The sequence below is a fragment of the Hippoglossus hippoglossus genome, chromosome 14 (assembly GCF_009819705.1).
Source record: "Hippoglossus hippoglossus isolate fHipHip1 chromosome 14, fHipHip1.pri, whole genome shotgun sequence".
NCBI lineage: Eukaryota > Metazoa > Chordata > Actinopteri > Pleuronectiformes > Pleuronectidae > Hippoglossus > Hippoglossus hippoglossus.
The window spans coordinates 15,952,153-15,974,702 of NC_047164.1; the positions used below are offsets into that span (position 1 = coordinate 15,952,153).

Consider the following 22,550-nt stretch of genomic DNA (forward strand, 5'->3'; position numbering starts at 1 on the left):
CTATGAAAAGATGTTGAATTGAACTGCGGCTGTGGGATTTTGCTCATATATACAGTATATAAGTAAGAGGCAGGAGCTGTCTGCACTCTGCGCTCACATTCACAGGTTTAAAGTGCAGATGAGAGAGTTTCTTGTTTCCTCAGCTGTCAGTCACTGGGTTTATTATTTACCACTTTTTGAGTTTGGAGTCTACACCTGACTTCTCCAAGTGGGAGCATCTCAAAAACACCAGTGACAAAATGTGACATTCAAGTCTTTTTCCAAAGAGGAAAAAGTAAACAAAGTCAATAATGAACCATTTTAAACATGTAGGCAGAGAGATCAGGAATAGATTTTTAAAACGTTGGGGTATTTTGATGTTCAGTGTTGTTGTTGTTGTTTTTTTATCTGGTGAATGAGATTGTGATAGTTACAATAATTTAAATTATTCAGTTTGCTTTGGTAAACTCTGTTTTGTCTGTTTTGTTAACATGTAAATGTATTAATATGCAACATGTATGATGTGCTCTACATGAATATGTGTTCCAACTTCCTTTTTCTTTTCACATTTTTTGTCAATTCTGGACTATATATATATTCATCATCAATTTTTGTTACAGATCCCTGGACTGTATATATATATATATATATATATATATATATATATATATATTTATATACAGTCCATGTTGCCATGTCACCCTCATTGTAGACTGAGGGTACACTGCCACCTAGTGGCTCATTGTGACACTGTAACGTCAACTGTAAAAGGCGTCATAGTGGGAAAAAGCTGAATTATTTTTGATTAAATGTTTTCAGACTTCACATAATGCAGACATAGTAGTAAAATACAATAAAAAGAGAAATCAGTTTAATCTGACTTTTATTCATTTATGAAAGAAAGACTATTAAGCAGCAAGATCTGATGAATAACCTGGGCAAGGCACTGTCTGTCAATTTACAGTATTCATTATGTTTCAGTCTGTTTTTTGATTCAAGATATTGAGTAGCATATTTTAATACATTTCTTTTTCACTTGTTGTGACTGGAGTCCAAATGACACGGAAGGCTTAGGATACACGGTAAATCATTCAGTCTAGCATCATAGAAACTTATTGTCAAAAGCCGAGACACAGAGAGTGAGAAGTGTCCCACAACAGCAACAACTACATGTTTACATTTCATGGCAGATACATGAACTACTGCACGTTATTACACACAAAGACACTGGATATCAAAAATGCATCCTGGCACAAATGACAGATGTTGATTCAATAACAGACATTATAATTAAAAAGAAATATTTATCACTAAAATACTTTGACCATTGCAAAATAGTGTAAATAAATCTCAAATACTAAATTCTAAAAATCTATGAACAAGCTAAATTATTTACGTGGCAGAATGCCAAAAATTAATGGCACAAAGAAATGTTCTTTTTTATGCAAAATGGTATTTTGGTATATTACATTACCTTTCAATCAATATACCAGAAACAGGAATTCCATGTCACAGACTTGTTCCATCAGCTTACAGCCGCAGCACTGAGCTGTTTATTGACTTAATAATAAAATACTATTTTCAAAATGCTTTTCATTTTGAATCAAAACTGTCCCCTCTGACTGAAATACTTCAAGACATTGATCATACAAAAATATCCTCAGAGGTCTCCTTTTTTGCACCTTTATCATATCTGAAAAATCCCAATTACAAAATACAGAAATGCAATTAAATACACACAGCATATCAATAATCAATAATGCATGCATTGGAAATAGTGCCCTCATAGGATAGCAGTTTTCTAAAGTTTTCCAGTGCATGATAAATGAATGTAATTTTTTATTTGATGCATCAAATTCTTGGAAGAATTTTGAGAAAAAAAACCTCGGTCGAGCAGTTAAAACTAAACTCCAACTTTATTGGCATTTGTTCATTCAAAAAACCCAACTTAACAACTGATATTACAGTGTAATTCCTTCCGCAGTGCTGGTTGCATCAATGCAAAAGAGTCAAATTAATTAAATTATCAAACAACAGTTTCACTGATGAGCAGATCCTAAAAAGTAAAATAAAAGTCACACATTTATGGTAAAGTTAAAATCAACTTCAAACTTTTGGAACTGAATGTTGCATTGAACTGATGACAACAAGGATTTACACTAAGGTACAGATATAGTGACAACTGGAAGTGTTTATTTGATTTTGGTGATACAATTCAAATCTCTGTTCTTCAGAGTATGTAGGATAAAAAAAATCGAATTCTTTACAAACACCATTTTTGCATTAGATATTTGCATCTGTAACCTAAATGAAATCTGTTTTTAGTGTTGCATGTGAAAGTTAAATTGGGGATTTTAATTTTTAGGATTTTCTCGGTTGTAAACTGAGTTGAAGGTGTCAAGAAATGTAACTACAGACAAAAGATGAAAACATTTGTCTTTGATTTCACATTGTGAGTCGTGTGTAAATACTGTGATGTTTGTAACAGCTGGAAGATTCTGAATAGAGACAAAAAAAGTAAATTGTAATTTTACAAAATATAATACTGCACGGTGAATGCTTCAACCAAACACTTCAGTCGTTTCATATGTTTTTGCTTAAGTAGTCTACAGTGCATTTAATGTGTAAAACTATGAGTCATGGGATGAATATTATTGTCTGAAAAATCCAGCAGAAAAAAAGGTTTCTAGGCCCAGCTCTTACACTGAAAATTTGGATTGCTCTGGTTCTTTGAAATCATGATAGAAAAATGTGACAGAAGTATATAAAGAAATCAAAAATGCTAACTCCAGGTGTCATGGAATGAGGCGCGAGCCCGTTACTATAAATGCTACATAAGCCCCTTTGTGAGGAATGCACTATAAAATACAGTATGTCCCTTTAAACCAGTGACTTGCCTAAATTCAAAGTTAGGAACGAAAACAAATGGAATTTTCCAGATCCTTGTTTGTACGTTGTGCTGTGCTCTTGCAGCCACGTCATGTTATGGATCTGATTTATTTGCGCACAGAGAAAAAAAAACAGCTTGAGTGAGGCAGGACTGCAGTCCAGGCAGAAAGGCCCAGCTGAATGGGCTTTTGCATCGGTGCATGCGTGCGTCACATCACATGCATTCGAACTCGTCAATGCGCTGTTTGGTGTTTCCTGACCGGATCTGTCTGAGGGTCTTGTACTTGTCTCGTCCAGCTTTCATGTTCTCTGCGTGGATCATGTCGTTCGCCGTTTTCTTGGTCTCGTCCCGAGCGTTGGCCAACTCTGAGCTCAAAGCCTAAAATACAGTCATCGCCGTGTTAATACAATGTTATTTTTGTGACTTGTTTTTTTCACACTAACAATGTTTTACTTGACTCAAAATGTAAAATTCTTTGACTAAGTGATCTGATTCTTTTTTATACTTCTCTCCTTATGACTTGTCCTTAACTTTTAGTGCATCCACATTGATGTTGTATAACTGACAGACTAATAGCTATAAACTGTCATTTTACAACATTAAACGGGCATTAATACCTTCTTTGCATTTTTTAAATTACATATACACACAAGATAAGAGCAACTTACAAGTAGATGTTTCTGCAAACGTTCGTTCTTCTCAGCCTCGGTCATGCGCTCCTCTTCACTGCGGTCCTTGTACGTGCCGGCAGAGGCGAACTCGGCGCTGGCCTCGGCGCTGCTCTCGTCATTCTCGTCGTGCTCGTTTTCCACGTTGAGGGGCTCCTGAACGTGAGTAGCCATCACTTTGATTTTAAGCTCTTCTTTGGTCTTCTCCAGGTCCTCCTGCACCTCGGTGGCCTGAGGGAACACAGAATAATGAGGTGGTTATATGTTACATTTAAAAAATGCAGCTAACATTTTAACAACAATAAGTGGAGAGAGTATGAGAGCAAGTACAGAGAAGCTTATGATTAGACATCCCTCACTTGGCGTCCACAGAACTGGTTTCAGATGCTATAATGAATAAATAAAACTCTCCTTTACCTTATCCTGTATTTTTTCTATTTGTTTTCATCGTGCTGTGAACTGGCAGCTTTGGATTACTCCTAAGCGCTCTGGACGTTTTGTTGGTGTTTTCATAATAAAAAGTTTGAAAATCATTTGTGTGTTAAAATGACATTAAAAGTGATTTTTAAGTGTAATATTTTGACTAAATTGATGTAGACAGCCTCTGTTTTTATCTGTTGCTTTTCCTCCTGTTGTTTTGTTTTCAATTGCAAAGAGCACAGCACAACACTTCTTGACCCAACTCTTGACCCATTGATCGTCAATGTTTTTGCTTCATTTTGCTTCGAGCTTAGAATCTTCCACTTGGAAACTTTAGACCTTGACGTGAATCAAATTCAGCATAAATCACAGTGTTGCTTCAAGCTTAATGCTTAAAGCAGCGACAATGCTAACATGCTCATAATATTAGTATCTTCTCGCTATCTTTATTTATCAAAGTAGCATTATAAATATGCTAATGCTAATCAATCAACTGCGAATGATTTAACTAATCATTTCACTTCTATCAAGTTGACTGAACAACAAGGTTTACATTATTTAGGACATGATGAGTTAGTTGTTATTGAAATCCAAAGATTGAGTGACACTCCAATGAGACTCACTGTATCAGCCTTTTTCTTAATGCCATGTTTGCCTGTTTTGTTTTCTAAACTTGCTCGAGGGTTGGTGGAAAAACACAGCCAATTATAAAGAGACTGGAACTTCCACTGAACGTCTGCAAGCGTGGAAACCTCCACTTAGCGCACCAGTCCTTTATGAACCAGGACATCATACTGGGGCAAAAGAGTTCAACAGGATTTCCTCAACACAAAGAGAACTGTCAGCACCACAAACACTGTGAGTCACACTGACCAAAAACCGTGGAGGGGCTGGGCTGGCACCCACGCTTTTTACCAAAAAAGACATGAGGCGAGCGGGGAGCTTTCACCCCTCCCCCCCCAAAAAAACACACACACAACAACAGGACACCAGGAATGTGTGTCCCCGCTGTGTCACAAGGGAGGGGCAGTGTGATCTGCAGCACAATATCAGACAGATGCCATTTCATTTGTATTTCTACTGTGAATATATATGAGAAACAAGAATATGTGAGATCCTTTTGCACAAACTATTCCTTTTTTTTACTAAATGTATTCATATGATTATATTAATTTATATTACAATGTATTTTTTGTGTATTTAATCTTGAACGTTTTGTGTTTCCAAACGATGACATATTCATATTTTCACATGTAAAAAGCCTTTAAAGTGATTTGTGATTAAACTTTTTATCTATGACAATCAAGTTAACACATTATACTCTTTAGTACTTACATTTTTTCAAACTACAACTAAAACTAGGGCTACGTTGTAGCACTAACGGGCCCGAGCACACGCATTTTGAAGCCTGTTGCGGTTAGTGGAGAGAGCGATCAATGACCAAGCGCACGTCTCCGCGTTGCATGCGTTTTGCGCACTGCGGCAAGAACAAACGCTTCACTTCCTGCGTCCGTCACGCGATGTCGATCCTTGCCTGCTAATTGCTCATTACGGTCCACGCTATCAATTGCACATCACACTGTGAAAATTTTATGTAAATCGAATGATAGTTGTAAAACAAAGCTTACTTCCTGTTGCCAGACTAATAGATCTGTTCAAGTAGGGGCTCTGATGTAGCGTGAGCAATTTTGTGTCAATTGGACAATGTTACAACAACTTAATTATCACACTGATCAGTAGGTGGCGCTATGACCCTGCACTAATATTAATATATGGAGTGTCCGTCCGAAAAAAAAAAAATACGGACAGACGGACGGACGAAAAAAATTAAATTAAATAAAATTTAATTGAAATAAAAAAATTAAATAAAATCCGTCCGTCTGTCTGTCCAAAAAAAGACGGACGAAAAAAAAAAAAAAAAAGTTACAAAAGTAACTAAAAAGTAACTAAAAGTACAAAAGTAACTAAAAGTACAAAAGTAACTAAAAAGTAACTAAAAGTACAAAAGTAACTAAAAGTACAAAAGTAACTAAAAAGTAACTAAAAGTACGAAAGTAACTAAAAAGTAACTAAAAGTACGAAAGTAACTAAAAAGTAACTAAAAGTACAAAAGTAACTAAAAGTACAAAAGTAACTAAAAAGTAACTAAAAGTACAAAAGTAACTAATAGTACAAAAGTAACTAAAAAGTAACTAAAAGTACGAAAGTAACTAAAAAGTAACTAAAAGTACAAAAGTAACTAAAAGTACAAAAGTAACTAAAAAGTAACTAAAAGTACAAAAGTAACTAAAAGTACAAAAGTAACTAAAAAGTAACTAATAGTACAAAAGTAACTAAAAAGTAACTAAAAGTACGAAAGTAACTAAAAAGTAACTAAAAGTACAAAAGTAACTAAAAGTACAAAAGTAACTAAAAAGTAACTAAAAGTACAAAAGTAACTAAAAAGTAACTAAAAGTACGAAAGTAACTAAAAAGTAACTAAAAGTACAAAAGTAACTAAAAGTACAAAAGTAACTAAAAAGTAACTAAAAGTACAAAAGTAACTAAAAGTACAAAAGTAACTAAAAAGTAACTAAAAGTACGAAAGTAACTAAAAAGTAACTAAAAGTACAAAAGTAACTAAAAAGTAACTAAAAGTACAAAAGTAACTAAAAGTACAAAAGTAACTAAAAAGTAACTAAAAGTACAAAAGTAACTAAAAAGTAACTAAAAGTACAAAAGTAACTAAAAGTACAAAAGTAACTAAAAAGTAACTAAAAGTACAAAAGTAACTAAAAAGTAACTAAAAGTACAAAAGTAACTAAAAAGTAACTAAAAGTACAAAAGTAACTAAAAGTACAAAAGTAACTAAAAAGTAACTAAAAGTACAAAAGTAACTAAAAAGTAACTAAAAGTACAAAAGTAACTAAAAGTACAAAAGTAACTAAAAAGTAACTAAAAGTACAAAAGTAACTAAAAAGTAACTAAAAGTACGAAAGTAACTAAAAAGTAACTAAAAGTACAAAAGTAACTAAAAAGTAACTAAAAGTACAAAAGTAACTAAAAGTACAAAAGTAACTAAAAAGTAACTAAAAGTACAAAAGTAACTAAAAGTACAAAAGTAACTAAAAAGTAACTAAAAGTACAAAAGCATATCTATCCAAGAGACTTATTTGTTTGTTATGAGAAGACACATGTCCCTAATGGTTTTTTGTACATGTCCGCAACTCGTGGTAAGTCAGTTATTTTGCCACGCCCATTCCTTAAAACCATATGAATGTCTGCAGGGGGGGGCTGTTGCTACACAAATGTAGTTTGAGGGAGATAGACACGGAAGTTACAGCAATTTCGTGTGTCACAGCGAGTCGATGAACTTTAACGCCACGCCATTAATATGGCGTTTGACGAAAAGTCACAGTAATCTTATGCCTACATTATCAATGTCTTGAGACCCTTTTGACATAGGTTTGACATGGCTGCGGTCAGTAGATGAGGAGGAATACTTCCAAGTGTAAGACATGCAAAAAACAAGACATTTCCTGTTGCCACCAGGGGGCGCTGTGTTTTTAAGTCATGATTTCTGTGTAGATGTCATCAGGCCGGGACTTTTGTCTTACATGTCTAGTTTGGACTCGATTCGACCAAATATGTCCGAAATACAGAACCTCGTGTTTTGATGGCGTGTAATCAAACTTTGAGGCCACGCCACGGTCACACCGTGTGACGAAAAATCGATCTTTGAGGTAGTTTTCATCTCCATCTTGTTGTGATGACACTCATCTCAATATGAAGTTGATCTGATGAAAGCCCTGGGACAAGTACATCAAAGTAAAAATGTGGAAAATGGCCAATATGGCCACTAAAGTCAAAATGGCGGGCTTCCTGTTGCTTTTTTCCCATTGCACCTCTGACCTTTTTTGTTTGTCTTGTCATGATACACCTGGGCTACGATTTTTGTGAAGATCGGTGAAAGCTAACTGAGGGGCTTTTCCTTAGATGGCGCTGTTGAGCCATTTTTCCACGCCCATTTCAAATTACTCCAGAATACAATTACTTTTTGGGGTTTTGAATTCCCAGCAAACTTTGGTAACAATTTGAGCATGTCTAGGCCCTGAAAAAGCCCCAAAAGGGAAATACAAATCCTTCGAAATACAATAGGGCCTCCCACCGGAGGTGCTCGGGCCCTAATAAACAGCGGATGACGACTGAACTATATTAAAGTTAGTAGTAACTCAAACCGCACCTTGTTTTGCCACTGTTCCGCCTCATCTTCCTTCTTCTTTTTGGCGTCCTCCAGGAGGGAGATCTTTGAAGTCAGATCAGCCAACTCTGTGGCCTGAAACAAGGACATTTTATTTTATTATAGATATTGATATCTTAAGCCTGAGAACACACAATATTTCAGCCATCACATACGTACATCTGGATGTTTAGCTTTAATATGTGTGATAAGACAAATCGTTTTTTAATCACTGACCAGGTGTTCTTGGTTTTTCATCTGGTTCTCTGACTGCTGCATCAGTGCCATCTTGGCGTCCTCAGCACCCATCAGCTCAGACTCCAGACGCTCAGCCTCCTCCTGTGCTCGCTTCCTCTCATGCTCCAACTCCAGAGCCTTGTGTGTTTGTTCCTCCAGCTCTGTGCACACACACACACACACACACATTCACACACACAGAGGCACAACAGGTAAGTGTCAGGTGAGAGAAACATGGCCACCGTTCATTACTGCACGACAACAGGTTTCTCTTGAACACCGACATGTCACCCACCTTGCTGGGCTTTTATTGTCTGCTCCTCAATCTGCTTTAATTTCTCCATTAATTCCTCCTTTTCCTTCTCAATCTTTTCCTTTTCCTTTTCAGCAACTTCTCGCTTCCTCTTCTCATTCTCCAGCAGAGCTCTGATGGACAGAGAATAAACAAAATACAAGATGTACTATACAGTAATCAGGAGTCTCTCTCAAAAGTAGAACACATTAATTACAATTTCATACACAGGGTATTTAAATATTCACTAGTTTACACATCTCTGTGCAAGAATCGCACAAAACCATCACACACAAGGCAGGGATTCAGTGTTACAATCAACAGCCTTTGTCGTTACAAAAGACAAAACTGAACCTCTTCTTGTAAATATTTTTTACTAAAAATACTAAATGATCTATAACACTAAAAGTCGCACAGTGTGATCAAATCTATGAGTAAATGTCTGTACTTTATTGTGAAAAACAGCTTGTGAATCTTACCTTTCCATCTTCTTGTGATTCTTCTCCTCCCGAGCCTGAGCCTTCATCTGCTGCACTTCAATGGTGTCGGGTTTGCGGCGGCGCATGTACAGCTCGTGGTTGCCCATGCACAGAGCCAGAATGCGCTTGTTGATGCGCAGTCTTGGAGCATAGAATACAAAGTCCTGAAACAGCAACAGGACAGGTTTTTATCAGAATTCATTCACAGACCTTGAGTATTTAGCTGTAGTACGTTGTTATGTTATTAAGGGGTAACATACAGGCGCTTTTTTGTCAATTGGTTTAATGACAAACTTCTTGTCATTGAAGGAAATGTTCCGTATTTCACTCCAAGGAAATCCAATTTTGGGTGTCATCCTGTTGAAGAAAAGTGTGAAAGTAAAAAGTCAGGGTCAGCTGCATTACTCTGGACAGGAATCAGTGATCATACTGTACACCAATACTGTACTCACTTGTCATTCTGTTCATAAATGTTGAGTCCCAGTGCATCCACTCCCAACCACAGTTCTGTTCCTTTCTTATTCTTGATGTTGAAGTAGTTGACTCCATACATCTCAAGGTCTTGAGCGATCTTCAGATACTCCATCATGGATTCCTCTCTGTGGACAAATAAGGTGCGTATTTAACTCCGGTCAGAAACAATCCGACAACACAGAGCTCCAGGTGGCAGGGGTGTGTGAAATGTACAGCGACAAAGACGAAAATAAGCCTTGACAAGAGCGTGACAATGAAGAGGAAAGAACAAGACACACATTTTCAAGGTTGCAGAGAGAGATTGTGACCTGGTGTTTGCATAAAGCTCCAAAGACCAAATGCAACACTAAAGAGAAACTTTGGCACAGACCCTAGACAGACAGTACCAGGTAACAATAGTGTCCCAAGTGTCAAAGATCATCTTGTTATGGCAATAACAGAGCAACAGGGCTAAGATGTTTCTCTCCTGTATGTGTGTGTGTGTGTGTGTTTGTGTGTGTATACACGTGTGCCCTTGGTTACCTCATCATGCTCTTGTGCTCTTCGTGCCACACCTGGATCCTCTCCTCCCACTGCTCCTTGTTGAGTTTGTGCTGGTCCAGGACTCTAAGAACATGAGACATCCGAGAGTCATGCATTAACACGCACACACACACTGCCTCAAACGTGACATCATCGCTGTGTCAGACTGAAATGATGATCATGATGATGAAAGCTGTGTTACCTCTGAGGGAGCAGCTGTTCACCGGACAGGTAGCCCGGTACGTGAACTTCCTTATTGTAGTCTGCGTACTTGGCCTGGACTGCATAGGAGGCCAGCAGGACAGCCGTCTCTGGAGGGCAGTAGATGTCGTCATTTAAGATTCCCTCTTTCACCTGCAGGAAGAACAGCCGCTGCGTGGCATCCTGGATTAACTCCTCTGAAACATCCTCGGGGAAGAATTTGGCACGAAACTTAAACAGCAGCGGGCTTTCCTTCCTCACATCCTGGGCTGTCACCTAAAATAAAACGTGACAAATTCGGGAGGTTACGTTTCTGAAAATAGACCTGAGTTACACAGAATAGTTCAATCTTGACAAAGGCGATCAAAAAGTGTAAAGTAAAAATGTAAAATGAGCTCACCTTCTTATTGAGCTTGAGCCATGTAGAAAAACCCTTTGTATCCTGGTATTGGAGTCCAAAGTACCAAACCTCCCGCAGCCCAATGGTCTTTACCACCTTGAAAAATAAAAGCAGAATCATTAATAATAATGTATTACTTATATAAGCAGACTATTACTGTGTCTCCGCTTCAGATCATTAGTACCCTCCACTCCTCACAAACATGGAACAAAAAAATGACAAATATAAATATTTTGAAAATAACTCTACCAATAACTGCATATCTTTAAGTAAAATTTAAAATGTAAATTTCATTTAACTAATGATTAACAATTTAAGCGATCTTTCTTGCAAATTATGAAAAACTAGAAGAATATTTTCAGGTTTGTTGGTTGGACAAAACAAAACATCTCATGCCATCCTCTTGGGCTCGGAGAAGTTTGTCACTATTGGACCATACACTATAAAAGTAATCTTTTTTAAACTTGCCAACTTGGTCGGGTAATTACAATGTAGTTGAGAGTACAACTAACTGCTACTACTGTGTTTTTGACAGTAACCTAGGGTCAGATATTGTATGACACACAGAAACAAACAAAAATTGAAAAATCGTATCATTCAAAATTTCAGCTTCCAAATCATGGTTGATTCAAAAATTTGTTCCCTTCTTTGGAAAGACAGCATATAACACTAGTCACGTCATGAGTTGGAAGTTTCTCATACCTGGTCAAAGAGCTGCTTTCCTGTTGTATTGGGCTGAATGGCGAACTCCAGCTCAGCATCCATCGTGGTGACTCTTACACTAATCTGAAGAGGAGAGCAAAGTATAAGAATGAGCCATTTTAAAAGGTACACCATGTTCTTCTGGTCACTGGATGTAAGTACTGTACATATATCACATACACTTTCTCTGTGTTAACATCAACCATCAAAAAGAGAAATCCCATCAACAGGGGACGAATGCAGGAATTTGTCTTTCACTTTCTTTGCCATTGCAAGAAAGGGCATTTCTTTTGACATTTTCACAGATTTTCCAGGGAATCATTCATAGATCTCGATGAAAAGAATCAGACATATAGGGAACTGATAGTCATGACTGAATGTAATTTGGTGCAGTTTGATTGAATTTAAGGGGACTGTCGGGCCTTGGCAGCGGTAAACGCTGCACTAAGCCATTCTGGTTGGCTCATGTGGCTTTATGTGTCTCAAAGAAACTGAGTTGTATTAACTTCTTTGCTCATCACTTTTATTTCGTTGTTTCTGCAATTTTTTCTTCTCTTTTTTCAAAACAACTTAGTACAACTTAGTACCCTCATGGGTGAATGCACTTATTATCAGTCGCCATCTGGACTTAACACTTAAATATCATTCTTGGGAAATATTCATGCTTAAAATAAATAATTTATTTTTTTACTTCAAGTCCCTATTCACACTGGTTAGTCAACAGTGGAAGTAAAAACATTTAAAGATCATATAAGCACTTAACTTTCTACACAAATGGTTGGATTTTTGATTGATTGACTGATTTTAAATTCAGTCATCATCACACATTGTACAAGTATAAATAATAAAGTGTAAACAAAGTCTAAAATGACTGAAAAGGCTCAGGTACAAGCAAATGCTTATATATATATATGCCTGCCTATATTCTTTAAAGTTAAGCTACCCTCCAGAAATATACAAAGAAAATTTGTTTCACATTTGTAGCCCTTAAAAATTAATTTGTCAAACATTCTTTCAGAAACCAAAAGTCAGATAAATAAATCAAGCAGCAACCCTAACTACACACACACACACACACACACTATCTATATAGAGGGATCATGTGTCTTGGTTCCACACAGTGTCTGATAAATGTGTGGCTGTGTCTCAGTATAGAACTTATCTGCAGGAAGTGACCACATCCTCTAGTGGCTGTGCCTTGTGAGGCACCGCTTCTGCTGTAGCTGCAGCTGAACACTGAGCTCTCTTGAGTCGTCTACTTCCTGCCATGTATCATGCAGCCTGTCAGCTTAACGCTAAGCTAAGGACCCACTGTGAAGTAGGTCTGCTGCCTCTTCAGGTAACATGCTCCTATATGCAGTGAGGCCCCTTTTATTTAGGTGGCTTGAAATGTTGAATACATTTATTTAACCCCAGCATTCCCCTCAATAAGAAGAACAAATTGACTCTGTGGCAAACAGACTGTGTAGGCATTTCTCATTTTCTCTGTCCTCTTAGAGATGTGGAGACCGGCAGCATGCACATCTATTGGGAAATAGCTGCGCGGGCTGAGGCCCACGCCTGCCCTCAACAACAATGGTATGCATTATCTCCTAGTTACACGCTGATTAGAGTTGCGTTCTTTACCATTTATGTCAGCAGGAGCCCATTTACTGCTCAGGACACTTGCCCCTCTGTCACTTCCTGTCACCACCTGCAGTTTAAGTTGTACTGAAACGCACAATCTGGGCCCGCGCGGAACAGCACAGATGTCTAGAGTCATCTACACAAACAAATCTTTACACAACTCAGACCCTAGATGAAAAATGTTTCCATGAATGCAGATAAGAGTTCAGCTTGCGACTACCCTGCTTAGGTGTAAGCACTTTCATTTCCGGAGTCTGAGTGGCAAACATGAAAAAGGAACTGCACTCGTGAATGTTCTGCCTGGTTAGGGTGTGTCTCTCATGGACAGAATTAAAAAAACAGGACCCACTATTATTAGAACTTGCTCAGTAACACCCTTCTCAGACCCACGTGTCTGTTTCCATGACCTGTTCTACACAGGGTTTTTTTATCACACCAAAATTATACTAAGTTTCTCAACTTTCAACGAGCTACATATCTATTGGCATATATAAACAGTTCTGAGACTGTTCAAATAAATTTGCTTCATGATAAGTAATTGGTTTATTGAATGATTTATGGAGTACAGAGCTTTCTTTGAGAACCCTGTGTTTCCCTGACTGCCTGGGACTTCATGATATTTTTAATATTTGCTTTATCCTTACTATTACTTTATCCGATGATCCGATGATCTAACTGGTCTTTGATTTATCAAACTAACTTATCTCTTTTGACTGATTCACTTCACTTTATGAAACATAATGTGATTTTCTCCGACAATACAATTGATGTTTGTTAAGTCCTCTACCACAAAACAAACAGCGTAAATTAAACCTAATTACGATATCATATCATATTCACATGATAATTGTAAAATACATCTCAGACTTAAATACATGATTGGCTATAACAACTCATGCTAGCAGCTGTATGAGGCTGTACTTTAGTGCAGTGCTTTTGACAATGCTTTCATGTTGATGTTCAGCAGATTCAACATATACTATGTTCAGCATTTTAGTTTGGGTCTTAGTGTTGCTTAAAATCCATTTAATTCAAAAATCTGCACAGTAAGAAGACACAATTTTACCATTTAATTCAATTGGCAAATGGAAGAAAGGCTAAAACAGAAAACATGAGAGCTGCATGACCCAATCAACCCATCAAGAGAGAAAATGTTAAGTAATGACTGTTGTTTGTAGGGAGTGGACAAGTTTGTTTTATAATTATATGGTTATTTACTTCTATGATGGAGAAGACGACCCAAGAGTGAACTCTCACAAACAACTCAAACTTAACCTCACCAGGGAGGTGATTCAGAGTTGCAGAACAGCTCTGAAACTGTGATTAAAGTATGGTTAGCATACTATTATACTATTTTCATCCACTGAAATACACTTTGACCGAACAATTTAAGAAAAAAAAAAACACACACCATATACCTTAAGTTACAGAGAAAATTTGACAGGGAGATTAATAGTACAAATATTTGCAGGGAACACTACACATTTTAGCATTCAGTCACCACCATAGACTTTATATGAAGATGGACAAATGAAGCTAAAATATCACGGATACGGATGCTGCCATTTTGTGCTTTTGACATAATTTCGAGCCAGAATCTGTGCAGAAGTGATCCTAGTGTGGAGCTGTGGTACCGAGGTCCTGTCTATACAAACGCTCGACCAATCGCAGGTCAGTCTCAGCTGTCAACCAATAGTTTCGACCTGTTTTTATAGCATCGAATAACTAATTGAAACCAAACTAAATGAATACTTAAACATACATCAGAGCAATAAGAACTACCTAAAATGACCATCTTCGAGACAAAGACATTTTTGTTTGGTCCATGTTGCATCCACTAACATGGAGGGCGTGGGGTTCATGGCCTATACTGCAGCCAGCCACCAGGGGATCATCAAAGTATTTTGGCTTCACTTTTGGCTTGTTCATCTTTATATACACTCTAAGCTCACCACCCACAGCTAGTGTTATGTCAGTACAAAGCCACAATCCCTCCAACTAAAGCCAAGACAACAAAAGAGATATGACTAAGTTGTTAAGGATGGCCCCCAGCACAAAGAACAATAATCCTGGTTAAATATACCAAACCTGCTCCCCAAAGATGTCCGGTGTAACAATACAAGGGCGAACCTCTTTATGAGTGGTCAACTGAGCACAGTCAGAGTATCAAAACATATGATAACTGATAAATCCGAGTCATACTTCCGATTCATGCCATCCCTAACACTCATACAAGGTCAGCAAATAAGGTCAACAAGTCCTGAACAATGGATCCGCCCTGGTAACCAGAGCAACCATGCTGACAACCCACCGCTGCCTCAGCTTATCTGAGAGACAAACTGTGGACAAAAACAGCACAAACACACAACCTAATGGGCTCACGTCGAACAGTTATGTTAAAAATGTGCCGTTAGTGTTTGAAAAATCTCTCGGCTATCTCTGTCTCTGCCAGCCGCTTACATCCAGTTAACAGTTTATGTAATGCCGAGCTGAATTTGAAGTGTGAAAATGAGATGCCTGCTGTGATTGTTATGATGTTGTTCAAAGCAAATAATATTCATGTAGAAAGATAATAATCCTCTACAGGATGTATATCACCCTGTACTAGAATACTGACTTAAGAGTAAGACTGCAGAAAATACGTAAGCAGCAAAAAAGATTCAACTTTTAGGTAAAAGGCAGGTTAAGTTTAGAACAAAAAATTATTTTAAAAGTGCTACACTAATTTACATCTGCACACAGATGTTGGTGGCTGAAGAGAACAAACTGGGTGACAGGAAAGGGGGAGGATGGAGAGGAGGATGTGGTTTCTGTCTAAGTGGGGGACAGTACACTTCTTTTAGAGCTGATTCCCACGACCACTGTTCTCTTAAGTTCATTAGATGTCCCTCTCAGCTTAATGAAATAGCCTCTAGTCATAGACACTGCTGCTTCACCCTCTGCCATCATCTGCATTCTGTTGACAACTCATATAATCAGTGTGTTCGCCTCACTTGTCACTTTTCATTACCAAATTTATGTTTCCTTACATTTTCCAATCCTGATTCCTACAGTGTTTTGTCTGTAGTAATGATTCCTACTCATTCTAGTAGATTTAAGCCCATATTTTAGCTGGTCAGTGGTATTTACTTCATCACACACATTAACTGGGGCACGTACACAGCAGCGGATCGAGGTGGTCTGTGCTGAGGGACTCTGGATCATCAGCAGATCCAGGGCAGGAAACAAAGTTTTCTACAGAAAGAGATATCGACTGATACAAATCACATGCAGGTCTGTCTGCAGTGTGTTCACTTGACTGCTTTGCTTAAACGATTCTTCTATTCTAAACAGTTTGAGCCTTGTTTGCTTGAGGGTTGTACTCGATACTATATTATAATTACAGCCAGTCAATCATAATTTATTAATCTGCCATACCACTGTTATATGTAACGGTCACCATCTACAACAGACGAATATTAAACAAACCATTAGATGGTTGAACTAAAAATAGTTAAAACCACTAGTCACTACAAAAAATAAACAGGAAATGAGGATGAGAATCAATCAATATCAATAACAACAAAGTACTTACTGTCAGAAGTTTGACTTTCTCATAATGTCCGCACAGAAAACATTAAACTAGCGACGTGCATGAAAACCCCTGAAGTCCTGATTGTAGATTGTGCACCACTTGTACCTTCTACACACTGTTAATCTGCTCTGCTATGTACTTCTACACACTCACTTAATCCCCTACTCAAATACCTCTGGCTCTTTCCATTGACCATTTCTCCATAGACACACTGTTTAAAAGGACCTGCTAACAAGAAAACTGCATCTGCTGAAATGGTAAGTTGTGCTCGAGTTTTGTTTGGTAATAATAATAATTCACTGTTTCTGTATATGTGGATAGAAAAGTATTATTGTGATTAACTTCATTCACCAGGAAAACTAGTTTCTAAAACAGGCCGACTGCTGGAGTAACTCTGAAATTGTTCTATTCTTAACAACAAGAAAGAAAATAAGAGCAAATTACAAAGGTCCATTCAGCAACATAGTTTGGTGAACTAGAAAATAGCAATAAAACCAAAAGACAAAAATATTTTGTGTTTCTTTTGTGCTTGAGCAATAATAAAATTAAAAATAATTTTGATTAAAAAAAGAAAGTTAAGAAAGCTGCTAATAATCTGTAACTGCACATCCTTAAATTAAATCTAATTTAATACAGCTCCTTGTGGATGTAAATTAAGACTTCAGATGCTGACAGACACATGTCCAGAGCAAATCCTGCACTTGTAGCAATGCTGTAATGCAGTCTAAAGGGGAGCCTGGCTTCTGACGACCACGCTGGGGGAAGTAGGGAGGAGAGCACACTAGACCGTGATGTGAAACTCCATATAAGGCTGCAGGCGAGGAAATTACCAGAAAGGAACTGATGTAAGCGCAGAAACCTTGAGTCACAACATGACTTCCTTGGGAAACTGAGGCTCTGCCAAGGGGAGTCCAGCCAAGGCAGAGTTTCTCAATAATTACTGCTTTTGTGAAACATCAAATTATTTTGTATTTTACTCAAAACACTGAATAGATAATCTATATTTGAAAAAAACCGGAAATGCAAACAGTTAGTGGGGAAAAAAACAAATTTAAGCCATGAATCTCTCTATTCTCCGTGGCAGCTTGTTGTGGATGTACTGGGATGAAACTGGGACCACAACTTCGAATGAGTATTTGCTGAATCAGAGTCGAGCTTCCTCCTTTCACACGTAAGTTCACATGGCGCAGCAAGCTTTAATAAAGGAAACAAAACCCTTCAGTGTTGCAATAACACGTCCTCCAGGTGCAATGATCTCAGAATGAAATAACTCTGTAACTTAATATAGTCTAACGTGCTTTTGGCTTTGCTGCACTTGCACAAAAGTAAGAAAATACTGATCTCCTCACTTCGCTCTCTGGTTTATATATCAGGTTACGTATTAGTAAATATAAAGCTTTCTGTCCAACATATCCCACAATCCTTTTCTGTCGTCATTCATCTATTCTTTCCATCACTAGTTTCCCCTTTTCTAACTCTCCACTGTGTGTAGGCTGAGATATCTGCAACAGAGCTGCAGTGACGCTGCAGTGGGCCTGTGCTCATGTACTGATTGTGACTGCCAAACAGCTTCTCCTGAGCCGTTACTGCAGTGGCTGCTGCACATTCAGTATTGTAGGTTGCTACCCTGGTGTTGTTGAGGCGAACAGCGTCTCAGCTGCGCTCTCCAGAGACTTGGCACAAAGGCCGACATTAAGTGGAGGACTAAAAATATGTCAAGATCATATCAAACGCTTGCAGTGAAAAAAATGACAATAAGGTTCATGTGTGACAGCAAGAACTCCTAAAAGTCCCTTGCATAGAATTACAATATCAACCTACTATAATTCGTATCAATGAGGCAGCGCTGCTCAAATATATTTTGGATGCAATCGGTTTTCTTTTACTTAAAATCAACACAACATTGCCGATTTATTGCAAATAAGTACTTATTAATCTGTAGCTTTTACTACTCTGCAAATCCCTTCTGTACAAAAAGTCACTGAAACTATATGTTGAAATGCTGACGTGATTAGAGGAATTCCTCTGGGCACTAAAGACTTTAAATGCCAGGATGCTCAAACATATTTCTGGAAAATATGTGGAGGAAGTACAGTAGTCGTAGAAACAATACCGCAGGAAGAGAACAGGTACAACCCTTAGTCCATGTTATTCTTTCTTTAAGTGTAGGAGTTCACAAGTCCATTGTCATGATATGTAAAGTCAATAGTGATAAATGTTCATGTATTTTAAGTTAGTTACAATATTACTGAGATGTGCAAATAAGGAAAGCTCTATAAGAAGCACTAGTATCACATAGGATAAGTTAACAGCCGCACAAAAACAATACAATTTTATAGTGAGGGGTAATTAACCCAAAGCAGGAAATCAGAACATAACACACTGATTTGGTGAAGTACTTTCTATCTGTGTAAATGGCTTGAGGTGAGGATCACATTCTCATGAGTGTAACATCGTGTTCCTTTCATTATCAGATTGATATCACCTCTCACATTAGGGCCATACTTCCACTTTGTGCCATATCAATGTTAATAAAGTTTAGCCAAGAGGAAGATACAGTCAAAGTTCCTCATAGTGTATGAAGCACTGAGCCCTTAAATGATAAAATGATGAATCCAATGTTCAAATAAACGAGACAAATATTTAAATTTATAAAACAAATAAACCCTGAATGTATAAAACATGTATAGATAAGACACTGGCCCCTGTAGGGGGACAATCAGTAGCAGTGGCCCACTAGATAGAGTACACAGTAAAAATGCATCCGCTACACTGCTATCTGTTAAAACCCCACTGTAGGAATGAAGAGTGACTGCACACAGATTGCACAGCTCCTGTATTATCTTCTCAATTCAAGAAGCATGGTGTCTAAGGCCCACAGACAGACACAGACACACACACACAGAGAGAGAAACACACAGACACACACACACAGAGAGAGAGAGAGAAACACACACACACAGAATCACACACACAGAGAGAGAAACACACAGACACACACACACACAGAGAGAAACACACAGACACACACACACACACAGAGAAACACACAGAGACACACACACACAGAGAAACAGACAGAGACACACACACACACACACAGACACACACACACACACACAGAATCACACACAAACACACCCTCAACCGGGCCAAACAGAGGAGAGATGGGGCTGGAAACCACTTTCACTTCATGTTTGGTGAAGGCCTGAGCTGCAATCTGAGCCTCTGATTAAAAAGGAGAGTGAATCAGTGTGTGGCGGTGGTGCCCTCTTCTCTTCTCTTTGTTCAGAGCCCACCCAGCGGCACACATCCCCCCCCTGAGCTGGGGGTGCTCCTTCTTCTCCAGGACTGATACGACCCTGTCCTCCTCTCTTATCACACACACATAACGAGATAATGGCTCTAATAGCGTCACCTCCCCTGTGTTAAATCTGCCTCCGTGAGCTCCAGACACGAGCAGCACGGAGCATGGGTCCTGTCCCGGCTGACACCTCACATCCCTGCCCGGCGAGAGGAGGCAGGCCTCGGCCGGACTAGCTCTGAGGCTACCGTAGGCCCCGCCGCCTGAGCCGGGGGGATGAAGTGTGACTTCAGGCGGTCGAGCTGCGGACACGAGCTCAGATCACGTTTCCCCGTTCTCAGCCTGAATCAATGCTCTCATTTAAACGCGCTAATTTTTAATGGGGCGGGCGGGAGGGCGCACGCGCACACAACTAACGGAAAGTACCCCAGCGTGGGTTTGGATGGAACGGATTCAACATAGTGGCGTAAAATGAACCGAGAATTGCGCTTTAATGTTGCGTTAATGTTACGTTAATGTTACGTATCAATGGAAACATTCAGTCGCGAAGCAGTTAGCAGATAACAGAGGCAGGAACTCGTTGTTTAAACGGGAATTCGTGACAATAAGGTCGTTTTCATTCTTACCGTTTTCGGCATCTTTCCTTCCTTTCGCGTCCGTTCCACGTAGAAATGGGTTTTGACTTTGTTAAAAGAGACGAGGAGTCAACGAGAGCCGCAGAAAACTTTTTCCCATCAGAACAACGGCGCCAAACAAACGTCTTCCGTCTCCAGGAAACTAACCAGCGCTACTTTCTACAGCAGAAGAAGAAGCGGAGGAAGACGAGGAGGAAGAAGAGGAGCTGCCTTCAACCGTGGAAAGGTCGTGATTTGTCCTCCTTTGTTTCGCCTCTCAGTGAAATGGACCGGAGCTGGATTTCCTGCTAACGGTACCACAGACTGTAAAAACCACACCCAGGCCGATGACAGGACAGCAGCAGCAGGACTGAGACACAGGCTCCACAGCAGACTCCGCCTGCTGCCGCCGCATCGTCATGGCTGCTGCGCTGCTCCTCTGCTGCTCTGCTGCTGCTGCTGCTGCTGCTGCTGCACAGACGCAACCCGCTGGAGAAAGTCCAGCTGCACTCTCACTGCACGAGCCCTCTGCTCAGCCATGCTCTTCACACCACAAGCACACTTGTAAATGTAAGGATGCATTAACGTGGAGTACACCACTGGCACAGAGACACACAAGAGGGGCACATTGTAATCACTGCAGTAGTCCAGGAGTTTAACGGTTTCTGCAGTTTGCCATCAGCTAACACCAACTATATAATGCTGATACAAGTACAAGGAGATATACATCTACTACATATTGGCTACCTTATACAGTATATTTAAAACAGTATGGTACACACGATCCATCTGGTTATCTCTGCTTTACACTTACTAGAATACAAACAATACAATGATGCAATTAGAAATGCAATTACTTCTATAATACATTTTAAACACAGCTAACACAAACTATATAGTATTGATAAAAGTACATTAAGATATAAATCTCACTACATATTGGCTACCTCACAAAGTATATTAAAAACAGTATGCTATACACCATCCCTCTGGTGATCTCTGCTTTACACCAACTAGAAAACAAACAATACAATCCAAAAAGGCCTAAGAAGTGCAATCACTTAACTGCAATTATTTAAATACTAGAACTGCAGTAGTCCATGGTTTTAAGGGTTTATGCACTTTGCTAACAGCTAACACAAACTATATAATATTGATAAAGGTACATGGAGATGTAAACCTACTACATATTGGCTACCTCATACAGAATATGTTATACAGTATATTAAAAACACTATGCTACACAATATCCCTTTTGTTATCTCTGCTTTACGCACACACAACACAAACAATACAATGATGCAAAAAATATGCCTAAGAAGTGCAATTACCCTCTATAATACATTTTAAACATAATGTCCATGATGTTGTAAAGGTTTATGCAGTTTGCTAACAAACTCTATAATATATAATACAATGATAAAAGTCTGTTTAGATGGAGATTAAAAATACATATTGGCTCCCTCGTAGTTTGAATACAGAATGATAAACACTATTTCTCTGGTTAGCACTGTATTACACAACCAGGAAACAAAACTAAAAGGATGCAGAAATGTGCACTCAGGTCCAAGAGGCGCATTAACTTCTATTTTATATGTTAACCACTGTAACAGTAGTGGCTCAGGATATTTAAGGGTTTGATTAACTTGCTAACAGCTAACACAAAATCCTTATTAGATAATAATGATAAAGTCTTTTTTGATGGTGATATAAACCTACTTTTGTGAATAAACTAACAGTATTTACTGTGTTTAGCTTCTGGTAGGTTACACTCATCTTTTCAATGAACCTCTTTAGGTTTATCTGATGGTCTGATGTGTGCACTCCTTATGATTTGAACATAAAGACGGTGAATTCAGTGAGATAGTCATAATGTATGACAAGGATACTACAAAGATAAATATATATATTTGAATCAAATATGGTATTTACCTCATTGTGTTAACCCC

At 38.5% G+C, this 22,550-nt stretch overlaps 1 protein-coding gene across 2 annotated transcripts; it reads right to left on the bottom strand.

Annotated features, from left to right (window-relative positions):
• Positions 1-845: 845 nt before the first annotated feature.
• LOC117774317 (moesin-like) lies at positions 846-21,007 on the bottom strand. Of its 2 annotated transcripts, XM_034606650.1 has the most exons (13): positions 20,614-21,007; positions 11,484-11,567; positions 10,782-10,877; positions 10,383-10,657; positions 10,181-10,264; positions 9,637-9,783; positions 9,445-9,541; positions 9,185-9,348; positions 8,709-8,839; positions 8,414-8,574; positions 8,180-8,272; positions 3,538-3,768; positions 846-3,247 (listed from the first exon to the last, which is right to left on the bottom strand). In XM_034606650.1, the coding sequence occupies exons 1-13, from the start codon at positions 20,623-20,625 to the stop codon at positions 3,083-3,085; spliced, it is 1,740 nt and encodes a 579-aa protein (XP_034462541.1). In that variant the 5' UTR covers positions 20,626-21,007; the 3' UTR covers positions 846-3,082. The 2 variants fall into 2 exon arrangements, with proteins under 2 accessions (XP_034462541.1, XP_034462542.1); XM_034606651.1 differs by lacking the exons at positions 10,383-10,657; positions 10,782-10,877; positions 20,614-21,007 and having other exon boundaries at positions 11,484-11,542.
• Positions 21,008-22,550: the final 1,543 nt, after the last annotated feature.